The sequence below is a fragment of the Phyllostomus discolor genome, chromosome 2 (genome assembly GCF_004126475.2).
Source record: "Phyllostomus discolor isolate MPI-MPIP mPhyDis1 chromosome 2, mPhyDis1.pri.v3, whole genome shotgun sequence".
NCBI classification, from domain to species: domain Eukaryota; kingdom Metazoa; phylum Chordata; class Mammalia; order Chiroptera; family Phyllostomidae; genus Phyllostomus; species Phyllostomus discolor.
This window is the reverse complement of record NC_040904.2, coordinates 6,692,186-6,717,915: the sequence shown is the minus strand read 5'-3', so window position 1 is coordinate 6,717,915 and position 25,730 is coordinate 6,692,186. Positions and strand designations below refer to the sequence as shown.

General features: G+C 52.8%; 1 protein-coding gene across 1 annotated transcript in view; it reads left to right on the top strand.

The window, feature by feature from the left end:
• The window catches only part of DSCAM (DS cell adhesion molecule), a 532,016-nt gene that overhangs the window by 386,772 nt on the left and 119,514 nt on the right, over positions 1-25,730 (top strand). Inside the window, exons 12-14 of the mRNA XM_036017445.1 lie at positions 22,506-22,702; positions 23,699-23,795; positions 24,485-24,613. Coding sequence (XP_035873338.1) covers positions 22,506-22,702; positions 23,699-23,795; positions 24,485-24,613 — 423 coding nt within the window. The remainder of the gene's footprint in view (positions 1-22,505; positions 22,703-23,698; positions 23,796-24,484; positions 24,614-25,730) is intronic.

The window sequence follows — 25,730 nt, the reverse complement described above, 5'->3', positions numbered from 1 at the left end:
TGAAGTCAGCCAGAGGCCGTTGACTCATCAACAGAGACATAAAACCAAAAAAATAAATAAATGAAAGCCAGTCAACCAGTTAGTTTCTCCTTTTTTTATGGCGATTGATTGATTTGTCAATGGAGAAATGAAACTAGAGAAACAAAGAAAAGGAAACCAGGATGTTTTGTCTCATCAACCAGTTGCTTCATCTTTTTCACAGCAAAAGTGCCTTACAGCCAGCTCACTGCCCAGGGAAGGTGTGTGCAGCACCAGCGCTCGCGGTAAACATGTCCACGGCACAGATGCTGTGTCAAAAATGCCTCGTCTGAGGGGCAAAGGGGGCAGGTTGCTCCTTCCTGCACTCCTCTGTTCTAGTCAGGCGCTCGGGGTTGGGGATGGTGTCCCCCCACATCAGAGGGGGGCAGCAATCTACTGAGCCCACGGACGCAATGCTCTTCTCATTCAGAAACACCCTCCCAGACACCCCCAGAGGTAACGCGTAATCTGGGCGATGTCTCATAGGAGTCAGGCTGACTCAGAGCACTGACCATCACAGGAGACTGACATCCCCCTGGGGCGGGGGGCGGGGGGTGGCGAATGCAGATGAAGACCTTGGCTGAGGTCATGCATGTGGAGACGGCAGGCTTTCACTGCTTGGGCTGAGCCTTAATCCCCAAGGCTCCCCCATGTGGTTGTGTATGTCAGTGCCACCCGAAGTGGGGTCTGGGGGCCCCCAGTGTCAGTGTCACTAGGATCTCCAAATTCTTCCCGTGCCCAGCAGTTTGTGTTCTGTGAAGAGGCCTAGATGGTTGGTGCAAATTAAACTCTGAGCTGCTCCGTGCATTAGTCTGTCCAGGCCGTAACAAAGTCACAAAGGAACAGAGGCTAGTGGCCTCAACTAGAGACACTTTCTTCTCATGGTTCTGGAGGGCGGAAGTTCAACATCGAGGGGCCAGCCATCTGAGTCCTGGTGAGCCCTTCCTTCCTGGTTTGCAGATGCCTGTTTCCATGCTTTGTCTTCACAAGGCCTTTTCTGGTGCTTGCACATGGGGGGGGGGGCAGCAGGTGGGTGAGAGACAGAGAGCGGGGGCGGGGGAGGGAGAGCAGCTTCCTATAAGGCCGCCAGTCCTATCAGTTCAGAACTCCACCTTTTTTATGATCTCATTTACCCTTGACGTCCTAAAAACCCCTTGTCTCCAAATACTATCCCCTTGGGGGTTAGGAGTTCGCCATGAGAAGTTTGAGAGGGAACATTCAATCGGTAGCATACGGTGCGGGTGGTTTACAGCGGAGTTACCCTCCTTGCCCTCGGTGTCTGTAAGGACCTGGTGACAGCAACCTGGGCGTCCCAAACAGATGGGCCCCTACAGAGGAACCCCTGAAATTGATGGGTATTAGACGAATACTGAATACATTTTTTAAAAAGGCAGTATAAGAGCATGCAAAGTCGCAATGAAAATATCTCAAACGCCCAAGTCTTCCCCCTGTATCTGATCACTCCGCCGACTGTCCAGGAGCTGCATGAAGCTGGGCTCCCTGCAGGGCAGCACCGCTCTCAGCTCTGAGTGAGTCAGGGGTTCCCATACGGAGGGATTGTTCTGGGTTATCTGGGTGGGCCCAGTATAGTCACAGGGGTCTTTGTAAGAGAGAGGTAAGAGGGCCAAAGTCAAAAACAGAGATGTGACAAGGGGACCAGAGGTTGGAGGGGTGGGCTTTGAAGGCGGAGGAGGGGCCACCAGCCAAGGCGGGCGGGCGGCCTCTAGGTCCCGGAAAAGGCAAGAAAGCACATCCTCCCCTGGAGACTCCAGAAGGAACTCGGCCCACCCCACCCCTGACCTCTAGGGCTGTACGAGAATACATTAGCGTTGTTTTAAGTCCCTGAGTTCGTGGTACCCTGTCTTGGCGGAGGTAGAAAAGTAGTCCAGCCCCGTAGCAGCATTGTCACAACACCCTTTCCCAGCAAACCCTGACTGCGGCCGTCTTCACGCGGCAGACGGCGCGGTGGCTCCGAGGGTGAGTGGTGGGCACTGGGGCGCCTCAGCCCCGGAGTTGCCGGGAGAGCTGGAGGACGGTCGTTCAGTTGTGAGAAGGTCAGTGTCAGCGATTTAATCAACTGTCCCATGGCCCCCACCCAGCTCTCCCCACACACCCAGCCCCTTTGACAGTGGCGGCCGTGCCCGGTCGGACACCGTGAAGCAGAGCACCTGCGATTCCGTGACCTGTGACCCGGTAGACACCTATGTAGCACTTGCTGTGCACCTGCCATCCTCCCGAGCTGCTGATAACATTAGCTTAGTGACTCCATCACTGTGACTGGGCATGTTGTTAACCTCGCCTCGAAGATGCAAGACTGATACTCTGAGGACTTTTGTACGAGGCCACTGGGCTTGTGCAAAACAGAGTGAGGATGCATGTCTGCATGTCCAGGGGTCCCACTCCGTGTTGTGTCCCCAACAGGCTGGGCATTTCATGACTTCTGCCAAAGGCAACTGTGGCCCAGGCTCTTACTCTGCACGTGTCCCACTGAAATAAGACCCTGCAGAGGCAGTGGGAGTTCTGTGCCAAAACCAGAGGGATAAAGTAGCCCACACCCTCGGGAACTCATTGGAACAGGGAAGGGCCAGCAAGCTGCGCGCCCAGGCGACTGGGCGTCGTGGTGGAGAGGTGCTGGAGCTCAGGTGCTCTTCAGCGCGGGCGCTTTGGGAAGCACATGCTGACTGATTGGTGCATGGGATGCTGAGGCAGACCCCGGGCTCCAGGCTCAGGATACCTGCCCCTTGAGCAGCTGTGTCCAGAGTCTGGGCAGGAAACCTGGGCAGCCTGGCTCAAGGCTGAGACTTCTTTATATTGTGCTGGTATAATTTCGTTCATCCTTCTGTCAGCCTCTGAGGTCGATGGGACTGTGACCTCCATTTTACAAAAGAAGAAACCGTGGCTCAGAGACGTCCCTCAGTCGGCCCAGAGTCACAGAGCTGTCCCTGTCTCATAGGCTGGACCGACCGCAGAGCTGCACAGGCACAAAGTCCACCCTCTTTACAGCTCGCCTGGCCCTGGCAGGGTAACTTAATTTGCCTCGACTCACAACACCAAGTTATTTAAAAAATAATTCCTGCATACCTGCCAGGGAAAAAATAAACCAAAAAGGTATTCAGAGAAACGTGGTGTTACGTGAACAGGACACATTCAGGTCTCCCCAGCCCAGCAGGCCGGCTTTGGACGAGGGCCGTTTCCTCACTGCAGGGCCTGGGGGCGGGGCCTGACGGTGGGGCCTTCTGGCTCAGAGGGGACGCAGCCCTCTTCTGGCTGGGAGCGGAGGTTGAAGCACGAGGAGCTAGACGGGCCAGGGAGTTGTAGGGGCTCACACAGCGGGGAGTTGTAGGGGCTCACACAGCGGGGAGTTGTAGGGGCTCACACAGCGGCCGAGAGAGCCGTGCACAGCCTTTACCTGGGGCCATCCACTGTTCCCACAGCCTAGACGCACCCCAGGGTGCAAGAAGTGTTACCTAGCCGTGGATCACAGCAATCAGGGCTGTGCCAGCTATACTTGCCATTGCGGTGAGCTTTTGCTATATGAAAAAACTAATATGCAAAGAAACGTGTAGTAAATACTCCTTTAAGTAGACTGTGACCAGAACACCGTGCACTGTGTGCATGTGTGCATGTGTGTGCAGGATTATATGGGCACAGAGACAAATGGGAAAAGGCGTACACGGGGTTAGAGAGGAGTCCGCCTCCAAGCCCCCTCACCCAGGGATGAGGGAGTTTGTGCACATGTGCAGAGAGGCAGAGGAAAATAGGGCCAAGGGGCAGGAATGTCCGTAATTAAGTGAGCCGCATAGGTCGTGTGTTTCCATTTACATAGAAGTACTTGTGTGTGCATGTGCTCACACGTGCCTGTGCACATACAGAGTGCCATTGCAAACACAGTGAGCAAACATCGGATTGGATCCGCCTTTTGCGGTTGCATCATGGATGACTTTTCTTTACTTCCTCAGATTTAAGTGTTTAATTTTCTGGGTGCCCTCAGCTACTTTTGAGTAAAGAACAAATGATTTTAAATACGGCTCTGGCTTTAAAAATGAATATGACCATTTATTAAAGTCGTAAGTGCAGAAACACTGGATATTCCTTTAGCTTTTAGTTCAGCTCACAAATTTTATTATTCTCCAGATGAATCTAGCAAATTTGAACAAGTCCTTTTAAGGGATTTTTTGAGTAATGGTTAGTCCCATTTATAAATTTAGTTCATTTTTCATCTTGGCAGATTAAACTGTATTTATAAATTAAATAGATTTGATATGCTTTTTAGGTCGTCCAATTATCTGACTGATAAAAGCTTTCTAGGGATACCAATAATTATTATAAATCAAATAAACTTACAAGTAAATTTAGTTGTTGCGATGATTTCTTAAATGTGACATTATTGCATCTAACCTCGGTAAGAGTTCTACCCATTATCACTTGTCTAAGTCAATTACTCAATTACACATTAAAATTAGAATTACGGATCTGGTGTGAAACACTCACAAAGCTCATAAACATTTATACTGCACAAAGCTTTTGTCAAAGAAGTGATCAAATTTGGACTCTTTCCTCTAAAACATTCCTGTACTGAACTCTGGTTTCGGTAGCTAGAAGATGCTTATCTGGCGAGGAAAATGATGTGTCTACACTTGAGGGCCCCTTCCTCAGGCCCTTTGGGGGCATTGGCTCGTTGGATTGAGGTTGGTGACAACGAGGGAAGCCCCTCGTAGGGACAGCGACGGGAATCCTGTTTCTGAGACCCAGCCCCATCCTGCGCTGTGGTGGCTGCGCAATCCGGGTGGGCTCTGTCCCGCTCCACGCCCCCTGCGTCACGCCGCTGGTTGCCTAGCGCTCCCGCTACTCCCCGGGGGGGGGGGGGGGGGGGGCTGAGCCACGTGATTTGATTCGACAAATCCATTCTGGCCTTCATTAAATTGTAATTCTTTCCACATTCCTCCCATCTTTAGGGTCATAACAACAAATGTGTAATTTACTGCCCTAGTCCACGATGCAGGGTTTTGTCTGACTCATGGTCAGGGTACAGGTCAGCCCACACACGGGGCGGGGGGGGGGGGGGGATTCCATCTGTGTCCACGTCCTGCAACTGCGCACTAGCGAGGGAAGGGAGGGAAGGAGGGAGGAGGAAAGGAGAAAAAAAGAAAGAAACAAGGAGCAACAGTGATGACAGTAGGCCAAGGGACACGGGGGCCAAATGAAAGAACGTTTCATGGCTAAATCTGGGAGAATTTGAGCAAGAAAATAAATAAGCTAATATTGGGCTATAACCCAAAGTACGAAATAAATATCCATGAGTCCATTCTGATATAAATAAATGACTGAATAAATAAATAGGCATAGCAAACAAATTGCCCTGGTAAAAGAACTTAAATGGTTTACGTAGACACTGCCTCGAAGAGGTGTTGGAAAACTCTCATCCTTAAGTGTGGGCTGCACATGGCGACTTCCTCCAAAGTGTGCCCCGCAGAGAGAGGGTGGGGGGGTAACTTCCCAGTGGGGGGACCCGACACGCATGACCTCCGCCAGGTGACCGAGGTCAGCTCCCGCAGCGGTGTCGTGTTAGCAGCATGGGACCTTGACCTGGCGTGAGGAGAATGGCATCTTATCTCCACAGCCTTCCCCTCAGGAAAACTCCTTATTTCTTCAGTCTCATAACGAGTAAGACCTCAGGCGAATCCCCGCTGAGGACCGTTGCACAACATGCCATCCTTCAAAACTTCCAGTCACCAGCGACAGGGAAACCCTGAGAAACCGCCCCTGCCCCGGGGCCCCGGGGAGATGTGGCGAGGGAGTGGATGTGTCGTGGCGCCCTGGACGAGGTCCTGGGACAGAAAACGTGAGTTCGGTAAAAACCCAGGGAACCCGAATAGTAACGTGTCAATATCGGTTCGCCAGTTGTTTCATGGGAGAGGTGTACAGTAGGGGACACTGGGTATGGGGTGTATGAGACAGTCTCTATCTAAAAATGTAAAGTTTATTCTTTACAAAACCAGAAAAGACAAGGAGGCCCTGGCCCCAGGGTCGGGGAGTCAGGGCAGAAATGGGGGGAACAGGCGGAGCTGTACAGCTACAGAGCTCAAAACACCTTTTACCTTTAATTTACTTTCTTATTACTTTTGTGGGCATTTTCTTTCCTTCCCTCGGTGATTTTTTTTCGTTGTTGTTCAATTACCGTTGTCCCCAATATTTCCCCATTGCTTTCCCCTGCCCCCCCCCGCCCCGCTCCCTGAGTCAACCCCCACCCTGTTGTCCATCAGCATGAGTCCTTCGTACATGCTCCTTGACTAGACCCTTCCCCTCTTTTCCCAGTTATCTCCTCCCCCTTTCCCTCTGGTCACTGTCAGTTTGCTCCTTATCTCCACGTCTCTGGTTCTGTTTTGCTCATTGGTTTGTTTTGTCCAAGAGAGCACGACGCATTTCCGAGGTGGGGAAGTGGGATGGGATGAACGGACGTGACTGCTGCCATTGGAAAACTAAGGCACCCTCAGTGTGGTCTGGAATGAGTAAAGTAGTATTTTCCATCAAAGGAGCTGCCTCCTTCCGCAAGAAAGTGGGGAGGTGGATGTGGGGGTTGTGATTCCACTGTGGTTCTCCAGTGGTGTGCCAGCCTTCTCTGAAATCCGGGGCCTCAAACACCAGGGCCGTGTCTTTAAGAAGACGTGGGCCGTGGAGGTCAATGCACACTTCTTCCCACGCTTCATCCGAGCATTGACCAGTCTTTGATCCTTAAGTGATTTCTCCCCCCGCCAAAAAAAAAGCCTAAGAGATTGCTTACATATGAAAAACTAAACTGGCAAATTAACTTTTTTATATACAACACTACACTTCAAAGAGGCATCTGAGCACTTGGGGATGGTTGGGGTTCACGTGCTACCACTGGGCACAGTTGGGTCGTTGGGGAGGACTGCGTGGGTTAGGGGCATTTCGTTGCCTCCAACCTCCTCACCCAGGTCTCGGCTGTATCTGTCTTTCATTCCATAACCAAATGGGTCTGTATTATTTTAATGTAGTTATTTGGTAACTCAGCAGTCAATGCAGCTCCTGAAATACATGCAAGACAGTGAGCTGAGCTGTTCTAAAGTCACCAGTTGAGAGAGAGATTTCTGTTTCAGCCCAAGGAAATATTGACAATGCACTGGACGATCAGTAAAATGATGCTTCACATTTATATGCACACTTTCCCCCAAATTCCCTGTGCATGTCCATGTATTCTTTACTTCAGGAGTAGCCACCGTTTTGAGATAAGGTCAAGAGCTTGGATTCTAGGGGCCACATTATTTACCAAGTCTATTAATACTTCATGTAAAGTGTGCAAAAGTGTAACGTACTTTTAAATCTATTTTATTTATTGCTCAAGCTTTATAAAACCGCACATCACATTTAAGTCTTCGCAGTCCCTCTGATACTATTCCCTTCACACTGTTTGTTTTCCCCTCTGGTTCTTGCCTGCAAACACATACCTTCAGCCTCGCTGGCATGTAAATCCACTTCCAAAAGCAACTTGTGGATGCAAATGCCAGCTGGAGACAATGTAACTAGTATTGTAAGCCCTGTGCCATCTACCAAGGACTTTCTGTGCATTGGGTCTTTGCGGCTGCTCTGTTTTGAGGGAGTGTCACCACGGTCCCGCTGAGTTATCAGCTCGGAGGGTTAGCACTCACCCAAGTTCGTAACCCGTGTATCGGCAGACCAGAGCTGAGAGCCGGCTCCTCTAACTACCAGTCCTGCACCGGTTCCACGGCGCCCTCGCTCGGGAGGCTCGAGTAAGGCTGCAGGTGTGATGGGGGTGAGGGAGGGATGGTGCAAGGACCAGCTGCAAAGGCGGTTCTCACCTGGAGTGCTCTTCAGACAGATTCCTGGCCCCAGAATTTGCATTTCTAGCAAGTTCCCAGTGGATACTTGTGTGGCCTGTTCAGGGACCACTGTTGTAGACAAATTAGTAACAAAGATAAATGATCAGATTGCACACTTGTACAGCTGTTGTCGAAAGCCGTTCAGCATTGTCTCATAACTTTGGAGCTATGCGTATATACCTTGAATAGAGATTTTGCCTGTCTGAATGCTCCTGAGAGAAATTCATGCATGAGTGTCCAGGGTTCACAGGCAAAAATGTTTGTAGTTGCCTTGTTTGCAATGGCCAATGTCTGAAACCTCGTGAATAAATAAACTGCGAAATATTTCTACGAAGAAATGGTATACAGACATGAAAACACCTGTAAGCACCATACATATAGATACAGGTATATGTACAGGTACAGATAGTACATGTATCTTTATCTATAGATATACATATATGTTGTCGATATCACACAAACATAGCACAGAATGAACAAAGACACAAGACAAGACAGGCAATGAGATCGTATCGTATATACAACTCAACACCAGGCAAGACACCCTGGTTGCATCTTACGGATGCGCACCCAGGCGGGAAAAGCATGTGCTGTCGGCATTCTCTGGCTCCAGCACTTACTACCCCTGTGACCTTCCACGAGACGTTCAGACTGTCTGTGCCTCACTCAGTTACTGCACTTTTAAAATCAGGTTAATAATAGCACCGACCTCCTAGGGTTGCTGTAAAGATTAAAAGCTCATAAAATTCTCAGCAGAAGACTTAATTCATGTTAGCTATAATTATCATCATCATTAGTACACCAGGTGTCTCTAAAAGGTCTTGATGCCAGCATAATCCAATGATAAAGACAATGCAGGAAAAATGATAACCGAATACAGTAAACCAAATATACCACCAAATCCAGATGACCGAATTAACAACAACACATGTGCAGTGTGTGCGAGCAAATGGGGAGCCAGCGTTGGTGAAGAGGGGGCGTGGCGAGTGGGCGGTGACACAAAAACCTAGTGGTCACAATGGCTTCAAAGAAAAGATGAAATGTCAGAAATTAAAAACATGACGGGGATTGCAGGACCAAAGTCCTGGGCGCTGGTCCCTCTTGCACAAGAATCTTCAGGTGGAAGAAGCTTCTGGAACGTCCTAGAGACAGAGGTGGCTCGAGCAGAGCTGCGAGGAGACCCTGCCCTGAGTACCAGGGAGCTGGCACCAGCAGGGCGTGAGGCTGGCCACCACCAGGAGCATTAGTGGGGATGTGGTTTACCTTCTTCTCCTCGCTTCTCCGTGCTAACCAGCTGTATGGAAAGCACCTGCTCGAAAGTTAGAACATGGCTTTATACCTAACTGTTCTGTGTGTGCATCCGCTGGCAATTGCCGGTTCTGTTTCCATGGAAACTTCTTGTCTTCCAGGAATTGTATCAGAACCCTATAGGACAGGTGTCCCCAACCACCTGACCACGAGGGAAGCTCCCCTGAGCTCTGCCCCTCCACCCACCCACCCACAGTGGGCAAGCTGGCAGAGCTCACCTGAGCCCCGCCCACGCCCCCCACATCTTCCACAAACCCAGTCCCGGGAGCCACGAAGGTCGGGGCCCGTTGCTTTAGAAGGCAAGAAGGCTCGGCCTGTCTGAGCTCCAGCACGGATTGTTGGCCATCTTCGGGTCCTTGTGGGCCGTCGGCCAGACACCTGCCTCCCTCTCGGTGCTATCCCTGGGCCAGCCGGGTGTCCTGGGGATGTGACGCCAGGCACTCCCTGGAGAGAGAAAGAACTTCAGGGCTCACGACGGAAGCTGCCGTCCTCTGATCCCCGGACCGCAGAGTGGTTCCCCAGCCCTTCTGCTGTATCCATTGGTCATGAAGACCAGCCACGCCAGGGAAGAAACGTCAGGCGGACGATCGGACGGTTGGCGTGCCAGGACTCAAGGGTCCCCGGGGATGGTCTTGGGGGATGGAGAACACACCTGTTATTTTTTCTAACCATTACTTCTTCAAATTAATATTCTGGACCCCATCCGTTTTTTCTTAATAATATAGTCCACATTCATACATACATTTTTAAATTTATTTTTTACTGTCACTGATGGCAGAAAATCAAAGTCTACTTAACTGCTTTTTAACCTAACTATTAACAAGTGTTATTAGCCAAACGCAGCCTCTGGGTGCCTGAGCAGACAAGAAAGAAAGGAAGGAAGGAATGACCTGCCCGTATCTGTGTGGATGCTGCCTTTAATGTGTTGAGGCTCGTGTTCATAGTTGCCATGCAAAATAAATCAACTTCCGTCCAATGATGTGACTTGGAAGAAGTTCAGAGCGAATATAATACAAAACCGAAGTGTTGACGCTGCCGACACAATTCATCACGTCACCAGGCCCCGGCCCAGCTGCCAGGAAGTGGAGACGCTGTCAATCTTGCTCAAGTCGGACATCAAGCACAGCCCCCCGGCCGCTCGGAAACACACATCTGATTAATGGTTATAATCAAAGTAACTTCATTATGTAAGCACAGTAGCCCAGCAGAGGAGATGTTTCTGTACGTGCTAGGAACTTATTAATTTCTGGCTGGAGGAGTCATTTCCTTCATGGCGATCGGAGCTGCCCAGTGGGCAGCCTCGCTTGCTCCAACTCTGATGAACGGCGAGTGCGTGCACGGGAGGAATTTCTGATTCTGAGGCCGCGGTAGCAGCAGCACTTTGCGGTTCTGCGGGGGTCTTCCTGCCGACACACTCAGCGGGCCCCACGCTGGCAACCTCATTAATCCTCATCGCAGCCCGGAGGCTGCGGGGCTCATTGTTCTTCCAGACGAGGAAATGCAGATGAGGCCAAGAGGCAGAGAGCCCAGAGGAGAGAGAACCGCGGCCTGCGAAGGCCGGAGAACACTCAGGCAAACCATTTCCTCTAGCAAAGTGGGGCAGACATTTTCTCTCTCCTGTAAGAATCTTATTTATTTATGTTTAAAGAAAGGGGAAGAGAGGGAGAAAAAATATCAATGTGTGCTTGCCTCTGGCGCACCCCCCTACCAGGGACCTGGCCCACAACCCAGGCATGTGCCCTGACTGGGAATCGAACTAGCGACCCTTTGGTTTGCAGGCCAGTGCTCAGCCCGCTGAGCCACAACAGCCAGGGACCACAGACATTTTCAAGACTCACACTTTGTATCATAGAAGTGATCATAGAAGCATTCGTCACGATAGCCAAAACGGAAAGGCAACCCAAGGGTCCGCACTGGAATGGGCCACGTTTGAATGGATAAATCACATGTGGCATAACGAGGAATGCGATCCCAACACATGCTCTCATGTGAGTGAACCTCGACAACGTTACGCCATGTGAAACAAGCCAGTCGCAAAAGCACAAGTACTGCGCGAGTCCTCTTACAGGAGGCCCCGGAGTGGGCAGGTCCGTGGGGACAGAGGGGATGGTGGGGCCGGGGGCTCGGGGAGCGGGCAGAGGGCAGTGAGTGCTAGTGGCTGCAGAGGTTGCGCTGGGGAAGAGGCCAGCATGAATGCATGAATGCCACTGAACGGCCCCCACTTAAAAGCGGTTAAAACGGCAGGTTTTATGTTCGGGTTGCTGAGCAGAACACGTGTTGGCGGTGACTGGGAAATGCGGCTGTGGGCTCCGGGACAGCCCCCGGTGACGTGCTGACGCGGTCACGGTGTCAGGTTGTGTTGCTTGCTCGGCGGCACCGGGTCAGAAAGGGGACCGAGGGAAACAGCGGCAGCTGCCTAGGAGGCTGGGCACTCACCAGCTCCCAGGCCCAGTGTCCGGGCTGTGTGACCAGTACAGTGACGTGGGTTCCTGAGCCCCCAGGGGCCCTGCACTGGGGGTTTCATGGTCTTTGGCTGCCACCTTGAAATTCTGAATCATTTTGTCTTTAAACCTGTGTTTTAAAGTGAAGTCCAGTGGAACCATGGGGCGGGAACTGGGGACCCGGAGCCTTAGCTCCCATATCGTCCACCTCCAGCCACCTCCCGCCTCCCCAGAATGGGTTCTCTCCTGCGCCCCAGGCCCCGGGCCCCTACGTCTCCACATCCACCCAGTGGCCACTGAAGGTCTTCGCCCACAGGGACCTGGGTGTGTGCTGGGAGGTCGGGGTCAGGCTTCATGAGGGCGTGGGGGCCGCTCTTCCCGCCCAGAGGCAGCCACGCCACAGAGCTGTCAGAGGGTGACTCGGCGAACGTTGGGAGTCATCCGTCCAAACCCTGGGTGTGGCAGTCACCTGCAGGGAGCCCTGGCAGCTGGTGACATGTCCACGACATGCCAAACCTCAGGTCAAGTCCCGGGTTCCTGGGAGGGTCAGCCCTGAACTCGGCCCCGACCTTGAGGGAGCAGGACATTAAATAGAAACTACGAATCACTGTGACATGGAAATAGAGGTCCCAGAAGAACGGAAAAAGCTTTCTAGGCCAGAGCTCGAAGGGCACCCTTTTCCTGCTGCTGGAACGAAGGCCCCCATGCTGTCTTTCTGCTCCGGGTTCTCCGAGCCCCCGTAGCCGGTCCTGCCGACCCCGTGTCTCACATAGGCAGCGGGGTCACAGCAGAGATGCTGGGGTGCCTAGTTCTCGGCCGGGGAAACGGAGCTGTCCAGGATGCCTTGGGGCGTCTGTCTCCCCGAATGGACTCAGCCCCCGATGGAGGAGCTGCCGAGGAGGCTCTGGCTGCCCCACGCCCCTGTGGGCGGAGGTCCTGTCCCCTGGGGACCAGCCCGGGTCCTCCTATGAGGAGGCAAGAAGGCTCTGCACTTGGATTCGGAAGGCCTGGGTGCCTTCTGGGTTTTCCACTTACAAGTTGGATGCTTCAGGCTAGTTACCTGCCTCCCCGACCCTGTGTCCGCGTGACCTAATGGTAGAGAACCCCCTTCTCCGCTGAGAGCACGCGTGCTCTGTGTCTGGGAGGGCGTGTGTTTCAGTAAAGGGGTCTGGGACGTGGGAGGACGCACAGTGAATTATGCACTGCAAGTGGCTCAGCTCAGACCCACTTAGCTGCTTCCTCAGACCCTGGAGGAAGTGAGGAAGAAGGGGCAGGGGGAGCCATTGTCCTGGAGACGAAAGAAGCCGTGTGAGCGCTCTGGTGATACTGATGTTTCAGAAACTCAGATGAAATAGAGCTTTTGGTTAGCAGGGGGGCACAGAGGGAATGGGGTCTGGTTTAGCCAGTTTCCTACCCTCTGGTTCTCTGCCTCTTTGTTTATAAATAAAGGGGAGGGGGGAGACGCCAAGTATAAAATGAATCCGGAAATGCTCTTGTTTTAATCTCCGTTTCCCCCCTTGAGAACAGTTGTCTGGTGTCTGGTTCTCTGTGATGATGTGCGTGGACGTATCTGTTAATACCGGTTTAAAGGCGATGACCCTGCCAGGCCTGTTCTCTCCGCACCCCTCACACGCATGACAGCCCCATTCGGAATCTGCTTCAAGTGGTGCTCGGAAATGTGTCTTGGGCCCTTGCTAGGGCCCGAATCTCTACCCCATCCGGTTGTTGTGTGGAGTAAACACATGCATGGAATGTGGGGTAGTCCCTGACTTACAGTCAGTATGCAGGCAAAGCAGCTATGGTTGTTGTTACGGAATTGGGGGGGGGGGGGGGGAGGGAGAGCAAGAGAGGTGAAAATGGGGAAGGGAGGAAAGAGAGAAGAAAGAAAGGGAGCTGAAGAAAGTGGAGGCCAGGGAGAGAAAGGGACAGGTGAGGAGAACCGGGGCGGGGACAGGCCTCGGGGACCACCCAGCGGCGTTGTTTCAATCTAGGCTTATTTAGGGTCACTTGGGGAGCTTCTCAGGAATCATTCCCAAACCCACCCCAGCTCTGCCAGGTGTCGGGTGACAAGACTGAGGCCCTGGGCAGCCAGCGGGCTTGCCCACTGGTAGCAGCATGTCCCTGGATGGCAGGAGGCTGGAGCCCAGCTGCTTGCTCTCGGTGTCTTCTCTCCCTTTTTTAAAAAATTTTATTTTAATTGTTGTTCAGGTACAGTTTTCTGTCCTTTACTCCCATCCCAGCCCACCCCCCCCCAGCTCTCTCCACCTCCCTCCCATTTCCACACCCCACCCCTAGTTTTTGTCCACGTGTCCTTTATACTTGTTCCTGCAAACCCTTCCCCTTTCCCCCTGAAATTCCCTCCCCTGTCCCCTCTGGTCACTGTCAGCCTGTTCTCTCTTTCAGTGTCTTTGTTTATATTTTGCTTGTTTGTTTGTTTTGTTGTTTAGGTTCCTGTTAAAGGTGAGATCATCTGCCTTTTGACCCAGCAATTCCACTGCTAGGGTTGCATCCTAAGAACCCTGACTCACCCCCTCTTCTGATGTGACCAGTAAAAGAGGCGCACAGCCAGGCCCCCAGATCCCAAGGCCCCCAGACCCCCAGCCAGGGTCCCGCCCCCAGCACCCCAGCAGCCCCGCCCCGAGCTGCAGAATTCAGGAAGAGGGCTGCCCACTCGGGGCCTGACTTCTGAGACACTCACTGACTCATGTTCTCACCTAGCTCTGTATTCAGTAAAGTGATGAAAAGTGTGTATGCCCTGAATTTGGACCGACTGCAGAGAGGGTGGTGAAAACTGTTCCAGGTCCGGTCTGTGTGCAGAAGGTCCACTGTGGAATCCGGGCCCTGGGTGCGTGGCTGCCCAACTTTCTGTGTGTCTGAAAGATCTCCTAGTCAAATTCGGGGAGGGGGTGTTTACAACATAAAGCAGCCGAAGAAGCAGTTTAAAATGTTGGTGTGTCAGAATATGTCCCTCCCTGACCCTCGCAGCTGGAAAACCACGTGGCCCTGCCTCCGTTGTCCAGCTTGGGCATTGGGACAGCCTTGCTCGTGGTCCCGCCCCCGCATGCCCCACCTCCGTTCTGACCCTTTGGATGCACGGAGGGGCTTCCTGCTCAAACACGGGAAGTGCCGGGCATCGGAAAGTAGGTGACGCTCTATGCTGGGGGTCCTTCCTGATGATGATGATGATGATGATGATGATGATGATGGTGTTGCAGTGGGAGTCCTTAAGTCAGATCCTGGTTGACTCTTGGATCTGGGCCTTTGGTGCTCATTCCTCTTCTCTGGTTCCCTCTCTTCTTCTCCGTGAAGTGAAGGGATCGAACCAGGTGATCGTGACAGGCAGGCTGTCTACCCAGGGTGCTTAGTATTTTCTTTCATTCCTTTTTCTGGTGGTATTGTAAGCAGAGCTGGAGAGGGAGAAAGAAATGAAAGTGCGTTTGCGCCACTTCTGTATTATGGGAGGAGCCATTAAAACAGGACGGCATACTTTGGGACGAATTGTCAATACCCATGATTAGTTAACTCCAGCTGTCATTCCGCCTTGGGTTGAAAAAGCCAGTGGATGCGCCGATCCACTGCGGAGTTGCCTGTCCGGGGATGCAGTGATGCGCTGCTCGCGTCGGTAGGTTTGCCGTTATCAATAAGGTTAGCTATTGCTCTTGGTAAGCTCCCCAACTTCTCAGTGCCTCCGTTGTGATGGGGCTGGGACGTGACCTTCCCTGTGGGGTTCCGGCCAAGGACAGACAGCCAGTCATGGGGACGGAGAGAGGAAGCAGCCCTGATCCCTGGCCTCGGCCACATTCAGGGGTGTAGATGCCCCCCTTCCGACCTCAGGCTGACGAGGCACCGTCACTGGCCCGCGGGGCTGGGCTGCAGTGCACGCCATGAGCTCTCCTCGGCTGGTCCCAGCGGAGCCACCGCACCGCTGCCTCTTTCTGCCGCTCGAAAGTGGGTCAGAGGAGGCTCCCTTCTGCCATGAGGCTGCAGACTTGCTGAACGTGAGGGGCCGGTAGACGGTGTCCTGATTACGGGGGAGATTTGTGAATTAATACGTAACGAAGTCACACGGCACCCTCCTCGGGGCCCATTTTGCAGGAGCAGCACGCAGCACGCAGGCTTTGAACAGAGCCCGCTCGGCCTGGCTTTTCTCTGCTTCCGCCAGCAGGGCGGGCACAGCCGCTCCTCGGCCCCGGGCCTGTTCCACACCCCTCCGTTTGTTACCCTTCAGGGGTCCATGCAGGAAGCACTGCTCCACTGATGGGTTGACATCTCTCGGTGCCCCTGACTGTGACAAGGGGAAAGGTCGAGGCTCTGCCATTAGCACTGAGAAGAGCCTGATAATGATCCGTTTCCACGAATCCTCTGAGCGTCCTTTTAAAGGGCCAGAGATGCTTGGCTTGGGTAAGAGCACGTGGGCTTGCCAGCATATTTCTGATCAAACACAGAATGTATTAACCAGGTGAATACACCCATGTTGGCGGGGCCCTCTTCCAAAGGAGAAATATAAAGAAAAAGAAGAAACATGTTTTGCAGAGGAAGATGGACAAACCTAAACCAAACATCCATGATTAGGTCTAGGTATGTCTCCTATATAGAATGCCACCAAGTTTGTCATTATTAAGAAAAGAAAGGGGCAGGAAAAAAAAGGCCTCAAAACAATTCTGTATTATCCTGGAGAGTAACAATGATTCTTCTACCTGATTGTTTTTGTTGTTGTTGTTTTTAATTTTATTTTAATCATTGTTCAAGTACATTTTTCTGTCCTTTACTCCCATTCCAGCCCACCTACCCTTCCCTCCCCACCTCCCTCCCATTTCCACCCCCCCTAGTTTTTGTCCATGTGTCCTTTATATTTGTTCCTGTAAACCCTTCCCATTCTCCCCTGAAATTCCCTCCCCTCTCCTTTCTGGTCACTGTCAGCCTGTCCTCTATTTCAGTGTCTTTGGTTATATTTTGCTTGTTTGTTTGTTTTGTTGTTTAGGTTCCTGTTAAAGGTGAGATCATATGGTATTTGTCTTTCACTGCCTGGCTTGTTTCGCTTAGCATAATGCTTCCAGATCCATCTATGCTGTCACAAAGGAAGGAGTTCCTTCTTTCTTTCTGCTGCACAGAATTCCATTGTGTAAATGTACCACAGTTTTTTGATCCACTCATTTACTGATGGGCACCTAGCTTGCTCCCAGCACTTACCTATTGTAAATTGTACTGCTATGAACATTGGGGTGCAAGGGTTCTTTTTGGGTTGTTTTAAGAGAATAGGGAATTACATTCCAGGGGAACACCAGCCATCACAGCACATCCCCTCCCTGCACATCTCACAAGGTAGGACAGGGCCCTCATTCCGGCATTGGTTCACTCTCATTGGAACACAGAGAGGAGAGACAGCTAGAAGACACAGGACCTGATGACGCAGATGCAGGGAGTGATCACATGCAGCCTGTCCTCACAAGCAATCTGTATTTTTCGTGTCCGACCATTTCACACATTCCCTTTTCCACTTTGAGAACACTGGACCCTGGGAAACCCTCCCGTAGCCTTCAGATTCCCATGACAGTGAGGCAGGCGTAAGCGGGGCTGATTTCTGGAACACAGCTTTGCTGCCCGAGCGCCCCTGTCCTGTGCCCAGGGAGGGGGCGCTGCGGAAATCCAGCCGCTTCCTGGAGGGGCCGGGAACCACGTTTCCAAGCTGAACTGCATGTGAGCATCACAGTTTCTGATTCCTGCTTCCCAGCTCTGAGGAGGAGAACAAGAAGAAAACTTGGGCTTCCAGTAGATCTAGTCACAGCTTTGCAATTTAGGTCACTTGCGGTGGCTTTGCCCTCCGGTAAAGTGAAAAAAAAATATGTCGGTTAGTGAGCATAAGCCCAGACGCAGGGTGTCTTCGGCAAAGACAAAGCCCAGGTCCATTCCTCACCTGAGGGCCCCTCGTCTGCTGGGCAGGGACAGATCCCCACGATCCGGTCCACGGAGGTGCTGTCGGCGCATGCTCTCTTAGCGCTGGCTCCGCGCTGTGGGCTGGCTTCGGTTACCCTGTCAAAGACTATCATCCCCACTTGACAAAGGGGAAACTGAGGCACACTGTGATTAAGTGGCTGTCTAAGGCGACACAGTGAGCCAGTGGCACACCTGTGGATTCCAACTAAGTGATTTCCATGTCCTGTAGGCTGCTGACCACCTGACCCAAACTGACGAGCATGCACCTGGGTGCTGCTGTGGAAACTGTGTCCTTATATTCTTCTCTGCAGAGCCAGCCAAGAGAAATTGTTTTTTCAATGCAGGGCATAGGCCATATTTCCCCGAAGAGTCTAGACCTATGGCTAAGGTCAACCCAAAACAATTCTCAGTCTCCTATTAAAGAAAAATTCAAAATAATAATGGATAAGTAAAATGATTTATTTCTTTCTTACATCACGAGTCAGGCCCAGTTTGGGAGGACAGCTCCAGGGTATCATCAGGGAGCCAGGCTCCCATCGTCCACGTCACCTCATGGTCCGAGATGGCTACCCGTGCTCCAGCTATCGGGTCTTGATTGCAAGCTGGCTCCAGAGGAAGTACAGGCAGCCTGAAGGGAGGCCAGCCGGCTGAGCATGCCTCCCCAAAGTCTCAGATATATCATTGCCGTGAGCTCAGTCATATGGCAACACCTAGCGATAAGAAAGGTTACAATCTTTTATTCGGGCATATATTTCATATCATGGCACCTGTTAAAAACTTGGGAAAGAAAGGAAAAATGAGCTTGGGGAGGCCACTGAAAATCTCTGCTCAGGGTCAGTGGCCCGTATCTACTTATAGAGGGCCCGATAAACCATACCCCTGAGTTCAGAACCAAGCAAAGGACAGACATTTTGTACAGATACTCTAGTGCTATTTTGGCGTTCTTAGACACAATTTATGGTGTTTTGTTTTTCTCACAAATACATGGCTGAGGTTTACTGAGATGATGCCACCCTAAAGCAATCACTCTGTGTTGAAAAGTGATAAGGAGACACGTTGGAAGAACCTCACGGATTGGCCTGCCTCCCCCATAGAGGCAGAAAAGTGGTTCAGAAAAGTGGTCGCAGAGTCATAATGAACACGTGTCACAGTGCCCTGGGACGGCTGGGCTCATGAGCAAGGCCCCGTGGGACAGAGCAGGTGGGGCCCACTGCCCAGGGCATAGGCGGCCAACGCGTCTGCCCAGGTCCTGCTGGTCGAGGTGTGAGCTTCCCTTCCAGCTCTCCGGGCACACACAGGGTGTCCAGGTTCCACGTCCCCTTTTCAGAGGGGTTCAGTAGCATCCAGAACTCTTGGACGGTGAACAGCGAGAAGTTGACAGCAGGAACATCCGCAGTGGAGGGGAGAGAGAGGGAGGGTGGTCCGCTCCTCCCCCTCCCCCCCGCTCCCCCTGGAGCTTCACCCCGATGTCATCCGCTGCAGAAGACACTCGTGGGGTGGGGTGGGGCGGGGGGTGCATACCCTGCTGCCTCTCTGGACAGGCAGACCGGTTAATGGCCCCTTTGCATGGGGCTGGTGAACGCCCAGGGCTTCGGTCCCTTCCGTCCGTGAGGCAGACGACTGAGGGAGGGGACTGCGGTCTCAGGTTCCAGCTCCATGGGGCCTGCTCCCGCCCCTGCCCAGGCTGCCTTCTGCCTTTGTGATCTCCGAGGGGGGAACACGGGCTTGGGAGGCTGCTGAAGATCTCTGCGAAGCAGTGTCCCGGTCCCTGCGTGTGCTTACTTCTCCCAGGTGGCATGTACTGGACACCCCCCGGACCCTGCCACACCACACGCAGCTCCTCCCTGGCGGAGGCGGAGATGCAGGCAGAGGCTGGCCCGGGGCTTGCACCGCCGGAAGGCATCCAGCCGGGCAGGAAGGTGCGGGCTCACTTCCCGCAGCGCCACCCAGTACAGGGTGGAAGGCGCCATTCACCCTAAACTCTGAGTCTTCGCAGCCTGCACCCCTTCCTCTCCTGTGCTCCGTCTCCTTCTGTGGAGATTGCAAAATGGGAAAACAGTGCGGAAGTTCCTCAAAATGTCAAGCATAGAATCACCCTGTGAGTAAGGACTCTGCTCCTAGGAACCTACTCAGAAAAAAGCAAAAACACAGTCCACACGACAACCTGCACACAAGTGTCGGCAGCAGCATTACCCACCACGCCCAGAGAGCAGAAGCAACGTAAATGTGAGTCAGCTGTCGAGCGAATAAACAAAACGTAGTGTAGACGCGCTCTGGACTGTCATGCAGCAGCAAAAGAACACGCTGTGACACGGATGAACCCTGAAGACATCCTCAGTGAAAAGGGCCGGCAAGAACACTTACCGTAGGATCCCGCAGGTAGGGCGTGTCCAGAAAACGCAAACCTGGAGGAGTGGAGTATCCCTTCGTGGGTGCCCGGTGCTGGAGGGCGGGACAGGAAAGCGACTATATTTGGGCAAAGAATCTTTTCAGGGTAATGTGACGGCTCTACATTTGATGTGGTGGCGATCATACAACACTCGTAGTTGCACTGGGTGGTGATTGTGTATGTGAGTGTGGGCTGAGTGATAGAATTGTACTCGTTTGGGGTTGAAGAGTGCCCCCCAAAATTCATCATCACCAGGAGCCTCAGAATATGACCCGATGTGGAAGTGGGGTCTTTGCAGACATAATTAGTTGAGGTGAAGTGGTATTGCATTAGGACGGGTCCCGAATCTGTGAAGACACAGAGCAGCGCTCAAGGAAAATAAATCACCGCGTGAAGGTGGGGCCAGAGACCAGAGCTGAGCTGCCACCGGCTGTGGATCACCGAAGGCCACTAGAAGCAGGTAGCGGGAAGGAAGGGTTCTTCTCTGGGGCCAGCAGAGGGGGGGTGGCCTCGCTGTCCCCCGGGTTTTAGACTCATCTCCAGAAGTATGAGAAAATCCGTTTCTCCTGTAAGCACCCCCAGTTTCTGGAAAGTTATATTATAGCCTCCCCACAACACTAATATGATACTAAACCCCATTCAATTGCACACTTACAACAAGTGGATTTTAGGGTACATAAATTACACCTTGAAAAGGCGTGAATAAAAATTAGACATGTTGTTCCACAGGCTGGAGGGAGGGCGGGATCCCAACTCAGGGCTGGAATCACAGAGCCGGCTGTGGGGCTGCTTGGAGATGCTGGGGGAGGAGCTGCCCAGGTGGAGGAAGGGTGGCGTCCACTCCACACCTGGTTCCCTCTGCCACCTGCCTGCTGACGGAGGAGAAGCTGCTAAGTGCCAGGTGTGCCATGGGCATCTGGGCTCCAGGCATGGCAGACCTTTGACTTGTTGTGACTGGTCCCAAACCACGGTGGCAGGCCGCAGGGAAGATGTGCCCCAGTGTGTGCCAGGCTCAGTGGAAGGCCTGCGGTTTCTGTGCCCAGGTCCCTGGGGGCAGTGGAGGGCTGCTGAGGTGGCCAACAAAGAGCACCAGTATGAACTTGACCTTAGAAATGAGGGAGGGTCTTCCTGCTGTGATTGGGAAAATAAGGCAGAAAGGTGAAAAAAAATATAGATTTGTTTTGGTCCTTTTTCAAATCTTCCTTGTTTTCTTTTTTTATGGCATCATCATGTTCCTTTCTTAGGTCTTTTAAGTATCTTTTAACGTTTCGTGTGTAACTAGTTTAGGGTCTGTATCTGCTCGTGCTAGCATCTGAAGTCCTTGGGCAGGGACTCATTCTCTGGCGCACTGTGTTTTTTTTTTTGTATGTTATGCTTCTGGTTTGTGAGCCGGTGTCCAGCAGGAGTTTACCTGGGGGCATCCCAGTGGGCCTGCCCAGAGGCCGCATCCTTAGCGGGTTTCCGTTTGCTTGTGCTGGTTCCTCGGGCCCATGTCCAGGCTAAGATCACCCACGTGTTGAGCCGTCAACGTGAATTGAACTCTGCACCTACATAGAGTCGGGCCAGCTACAAACTCTCAGGGAAGACCTTTCATTTTCATTCGTAACCTAAGCCAATGCATTTGCTTCTCCCTTTATCCTTGTGGATTTTTTTTTGCACGCATTCTATTCTTGCTCTGAAGCGTGAGCCCTTTGAGGAGCTTGGGTGGGAGGTGTCCCTCTGAACTCTCTGCCCCCCCGCAGCCAGAGCATCAGCACCCTCGATCTCTGGCCTTCCAACGTCCCTTTGGTGTCTGGCTCCTGGGTTTTCTCTTACTCCCTCGTACACTGACTCTGCATTTAAAAAGGTGTTTGTTATATGTTGTCCAGTGTTTCTCGGTGGTTTGTGGACTGGGAGTGGGGTCTTATGCCATGCAGTGGATTACCGAGAATGGAAGTCTAGGGGTGAATTGGGAGGTAGGGGGAGAGGGAACTGGGGATGTTCCCCAAATCCAGGTTCCTGTTTAATGGTGAACTGGGTGAGCAGCTTCCTGGTCTGACGTCCCCCAATGATTATCAAAGTCTGTGACAGCTACGGGGAACGGGAGTGCCTGGAAGAGATTTCAGGGATTGGCTGGCGATGATCAGGGCTGATTAAGGTTTCATGCCCACGGTTGAAAATGGGAGTTAGAAACAGATACAATCACAGAACAAGGAGCGTAATTCTCAACGGAAGCCCCCTCCCCAGCCGAATCATCAAGTACAGTCATTTTCCCGTGTGTCCTAGGGGCCCTGGGCCACGCCTGTGACCCACACCTGTCCTCAACGGGACTGGAAGAGAGCGACTTCCCCTGACCACGAAGCCACACGGCAGTGTGTGTGCTTCGGGCTCATTGAGTCAAATTTCATTTTCCCACCACCTTCCCTCGATCTTCCTCGCGATTCTTGCTCAGCAGTTTCTTGAGTAGATTTCATTTTGATGAAACATCTCTTGGGCGTGATTTGGCGGATGGTCACAGTGGGGAAGCTCGGGAACCCTAGGTCACCAAATAAGTCTGTGTCCCTTTCGGGTTTCCAGTTCCTGCGATGATCACATCCTACCCAAACACCACGCTGGCCACGCAGGGCCAGAAGAAGGAGATGAGCTGCACGGCGCACGGGGAGAAGCCCATCATCGTGCGCTGGGAGAAGGAGGACCGGATCATCAACCCCGAAATGGCCCGTTACCTGGTGTCCACCAAGGAGGTGGGCGAGGAGGTGATTTCTACTCTGCAGGTAAAAGCACGACACACCCCTCGGGTCAGAGTCTAAGTTCGTGGGCGCAGCGAGCCTGCCTTTCCACGCGGGTGGGTACGTGCGGGAGGTCAATGCACAGCAAACAGTCTTTTGGAGGCAATCTGTGAAGCACCGTGCTCGCCTCCTCACACGGGGAGATGAGTGAGCAGACGGCAAAACGCTGCTTTATCCTAAGTGTTATTCGGGGTCAAGTTATTACGAACACAGCGGGGAACCCAACCGTAATAAAGAATGTGAGAGACAGAGTCCCTCACTGACAGTCAGTCCTGGAAGAGTGTCAGCCTGTGCTGGTGTGGGCTCCCGCTTCCTAGAAAAGGAGAAACCAGACAGGCGTTGGGGCAAAAACATGACGAGGGGAGAGATTTTGCTGCTGTGGGAAAACCCAAGGTACCCAGATCCTGTCTTCCAAATGGAATCCCAAAAGCTAGAATAAAAGGATCACTGTCTTGTGTTATTTAGCACCATTGGGAGCTAACGGGGTGGTGCTTTCGGTTTGGATAAGCAGTGGTGCCACGTGCACACACACGGGGAAAGAGCCACGTTGGAAATGTGGGTTCACTTGTGCGGTCCAGCCCTGCCGTCCTCGGGCGCACCTCTAACAAGGGTCCCATGGGACCGAGGCTTTATTGCAGTATTTATAGATCTGTTTCCTTAGGCAGGGTTGCTCTGGATGCTTTAAAGGCAGGCTATGGGGGGCAGGGAGTATATGTGGACTGTATATCAACTTGACCTTGACATCCCACATAAAGTATGCATCCAACTCAGTGAGCTGGCACCTGATGTCACTAGTGTACCCTGGACACATCCGTCTGCACTGGTACAGTTGTGCTGATATGATTGGATGTCACACGTGTGTGTGTGTGTGTGTGTGTGTGTGTGTGTGTGTGCTGGAGGTGGAAAGAGCCAAAGCCCTTCCAGCTGTTGCCTTACTCCATACTCCTGGGTAAGACGGATTTCTTTCTGCTTTACACACAGATTTTGCCGACGGTACGAGAAGATTCTGGCTTCTTCTCCTGTCACGCTATCAATTCTTACGGGGAGGACCGTGGAATAATTCAGCTCACAGTGCAAGGTAGGAAGGACACGGCAGAGCGCGGAACACGTGGCTGCTTTAGGACCGCGAGTGTGCGCCGGGGCTCAGACACCAGCGTGAGCTCGGCTTGCTCTGCAGCACTCCCTGCTTCTCTGGGAAGTTTGAATGTGCAAACGCAGCGTGTTGCGGTGCCCGTGAATACATCCGGGGGCAGCCCCAGGCAGAACTAAGTCCTTAAAGGAACTGGGTCAGATGATTGGCAGTCGTGTTCCTGCTCTGCCCCATCTTGGGAATCCTTGGGCTGGACGATGTGAATAGAAAAGGGAAGCTTAGCATTTGGAGTTTAACCCAACATAGGTTGCAGGTTCAATTCCCAGTCAGGGCGCATGCCTGGTTTGCAGGCTGAGTCCCCGGATGGGGGCACCCAAGAGGCAAATGGATCGAGGTGTCTCTCCCTCTCTTTCTCCTTCTCTCTCTAAAAGTAAATAAATCAAGTCTTTCAAAAAATAATAAATCCTCCAGGTTTGGCCCAGCTCTACAAGAGCTACGATGATTGGCAGCCTGGGAAAAGTGTAATTTCTCCTGCCTAAAATAGATTAGGAAAAAAAATACTTACAGGTAAAAAGCATCTCCCAGTGTAGAGTGCTGAGAGAGCTTCCGTGCGCCACACTCGGCGATTCCACTGGCGCCTCGGTCTGCACTAACCCCGTGTCCTGTTGACCGCGCAGAGCCGCCGGACCCCCCCGAGATCGAGATCAAAGACGTGAAAGCGCGCACAATCACCCTCAGGTGGACCATGGGGTTTGACGGGAACAGCCCCATCACGGGCTACGACATCGAATGCAAAAACAAATCAGGTAAGTCCCTTACTTCCCCCCGCTTTAGGTCCGCTGCTGACACCCTCTTATTCCCCTCCTCCGGTCTCATCTATTTTCCCCGGAAGGGCAAACCCAGACTCACGGACACTCAGAGCGGGCTCTTTTTCCCAGTTTGTCTCCTTCCTGGCTGGAAGTCCACCACGCTTCCTTCCGCGGAGCGTTTGTGTCCAGACGCCCCTCGTGGGCTCAGCTCTGCTCCTCTCCCCTCGAGCCTCAGGCTCGCTTCATGACCGCCACTTTGGGGTTCTTGCCTCTGATTGGCACGGGGGCAGCTGCCGACGGGGCCTGGCCATGGTCATTATCTCTGCCATTTCCCCTGCTGCCCTTTCACTCCCCATTGGGACTTGTACCGTCTCATAAAAAAGATGAGCAATCAGAGCGCCATCAGCACGTGAAGGGTTAGTGGGATTCTCAGAAGCCACACCGTAGCCTTAGTTCTCACCTGGCGGGCACTGTCCAGACCAAGTTCGCCCAAGCGCTGCGCTGTCTGTGGGAAATGGTGTCTGGGACGCGAAGTAACTGGCCAGATCGGAAACACGTGTAGAAAACTCGGGGCCGCTCAGCTGGGTCGTATCAGAGATGCAGCTGGAGACCCGGGCGTGAGGCGGTGCCTGCCCACGGCCCGCGGACACCTCCTGAGGGGAGTCACACGGTCACCCCATCCTCGGGAAATGTGGCACAGCTGGTGCAGGCTGGGAGATGATGGGGAGCGGCAACCCCGACGAGCAGGCTGAGGAGAGCACTGACCCGGCTCCACGGGGATCTTTGAGGAGCCAGGCCGAGGGGGCTTCCCCGGGGCCAAAGGGAGGGGAGGAGGCCCTGCCTCTGCGCTGGGGAGATCAGGTCGGGCGGAGCCCAAGTCAGAGGTCCGAGATTCAGGTCTGGAAGGAAAGGGAATGCCTCCTGGGTGAGGCAGACACGTTCTGGCAGAGAACGGTGGTGGCAACGCGAGCTCGGGGGGAATGCAGACGTGAATCGGGGAGACGCCCCACTGAGTCCCCAGAGGTAGGGACAGGCCAGCGGTCCCTCTGGCTGAGCACTGACCTCAGGTGAGCACTGATCCCCAGCTTCCGTGCTGTTGGAGTGACAGCCCAGG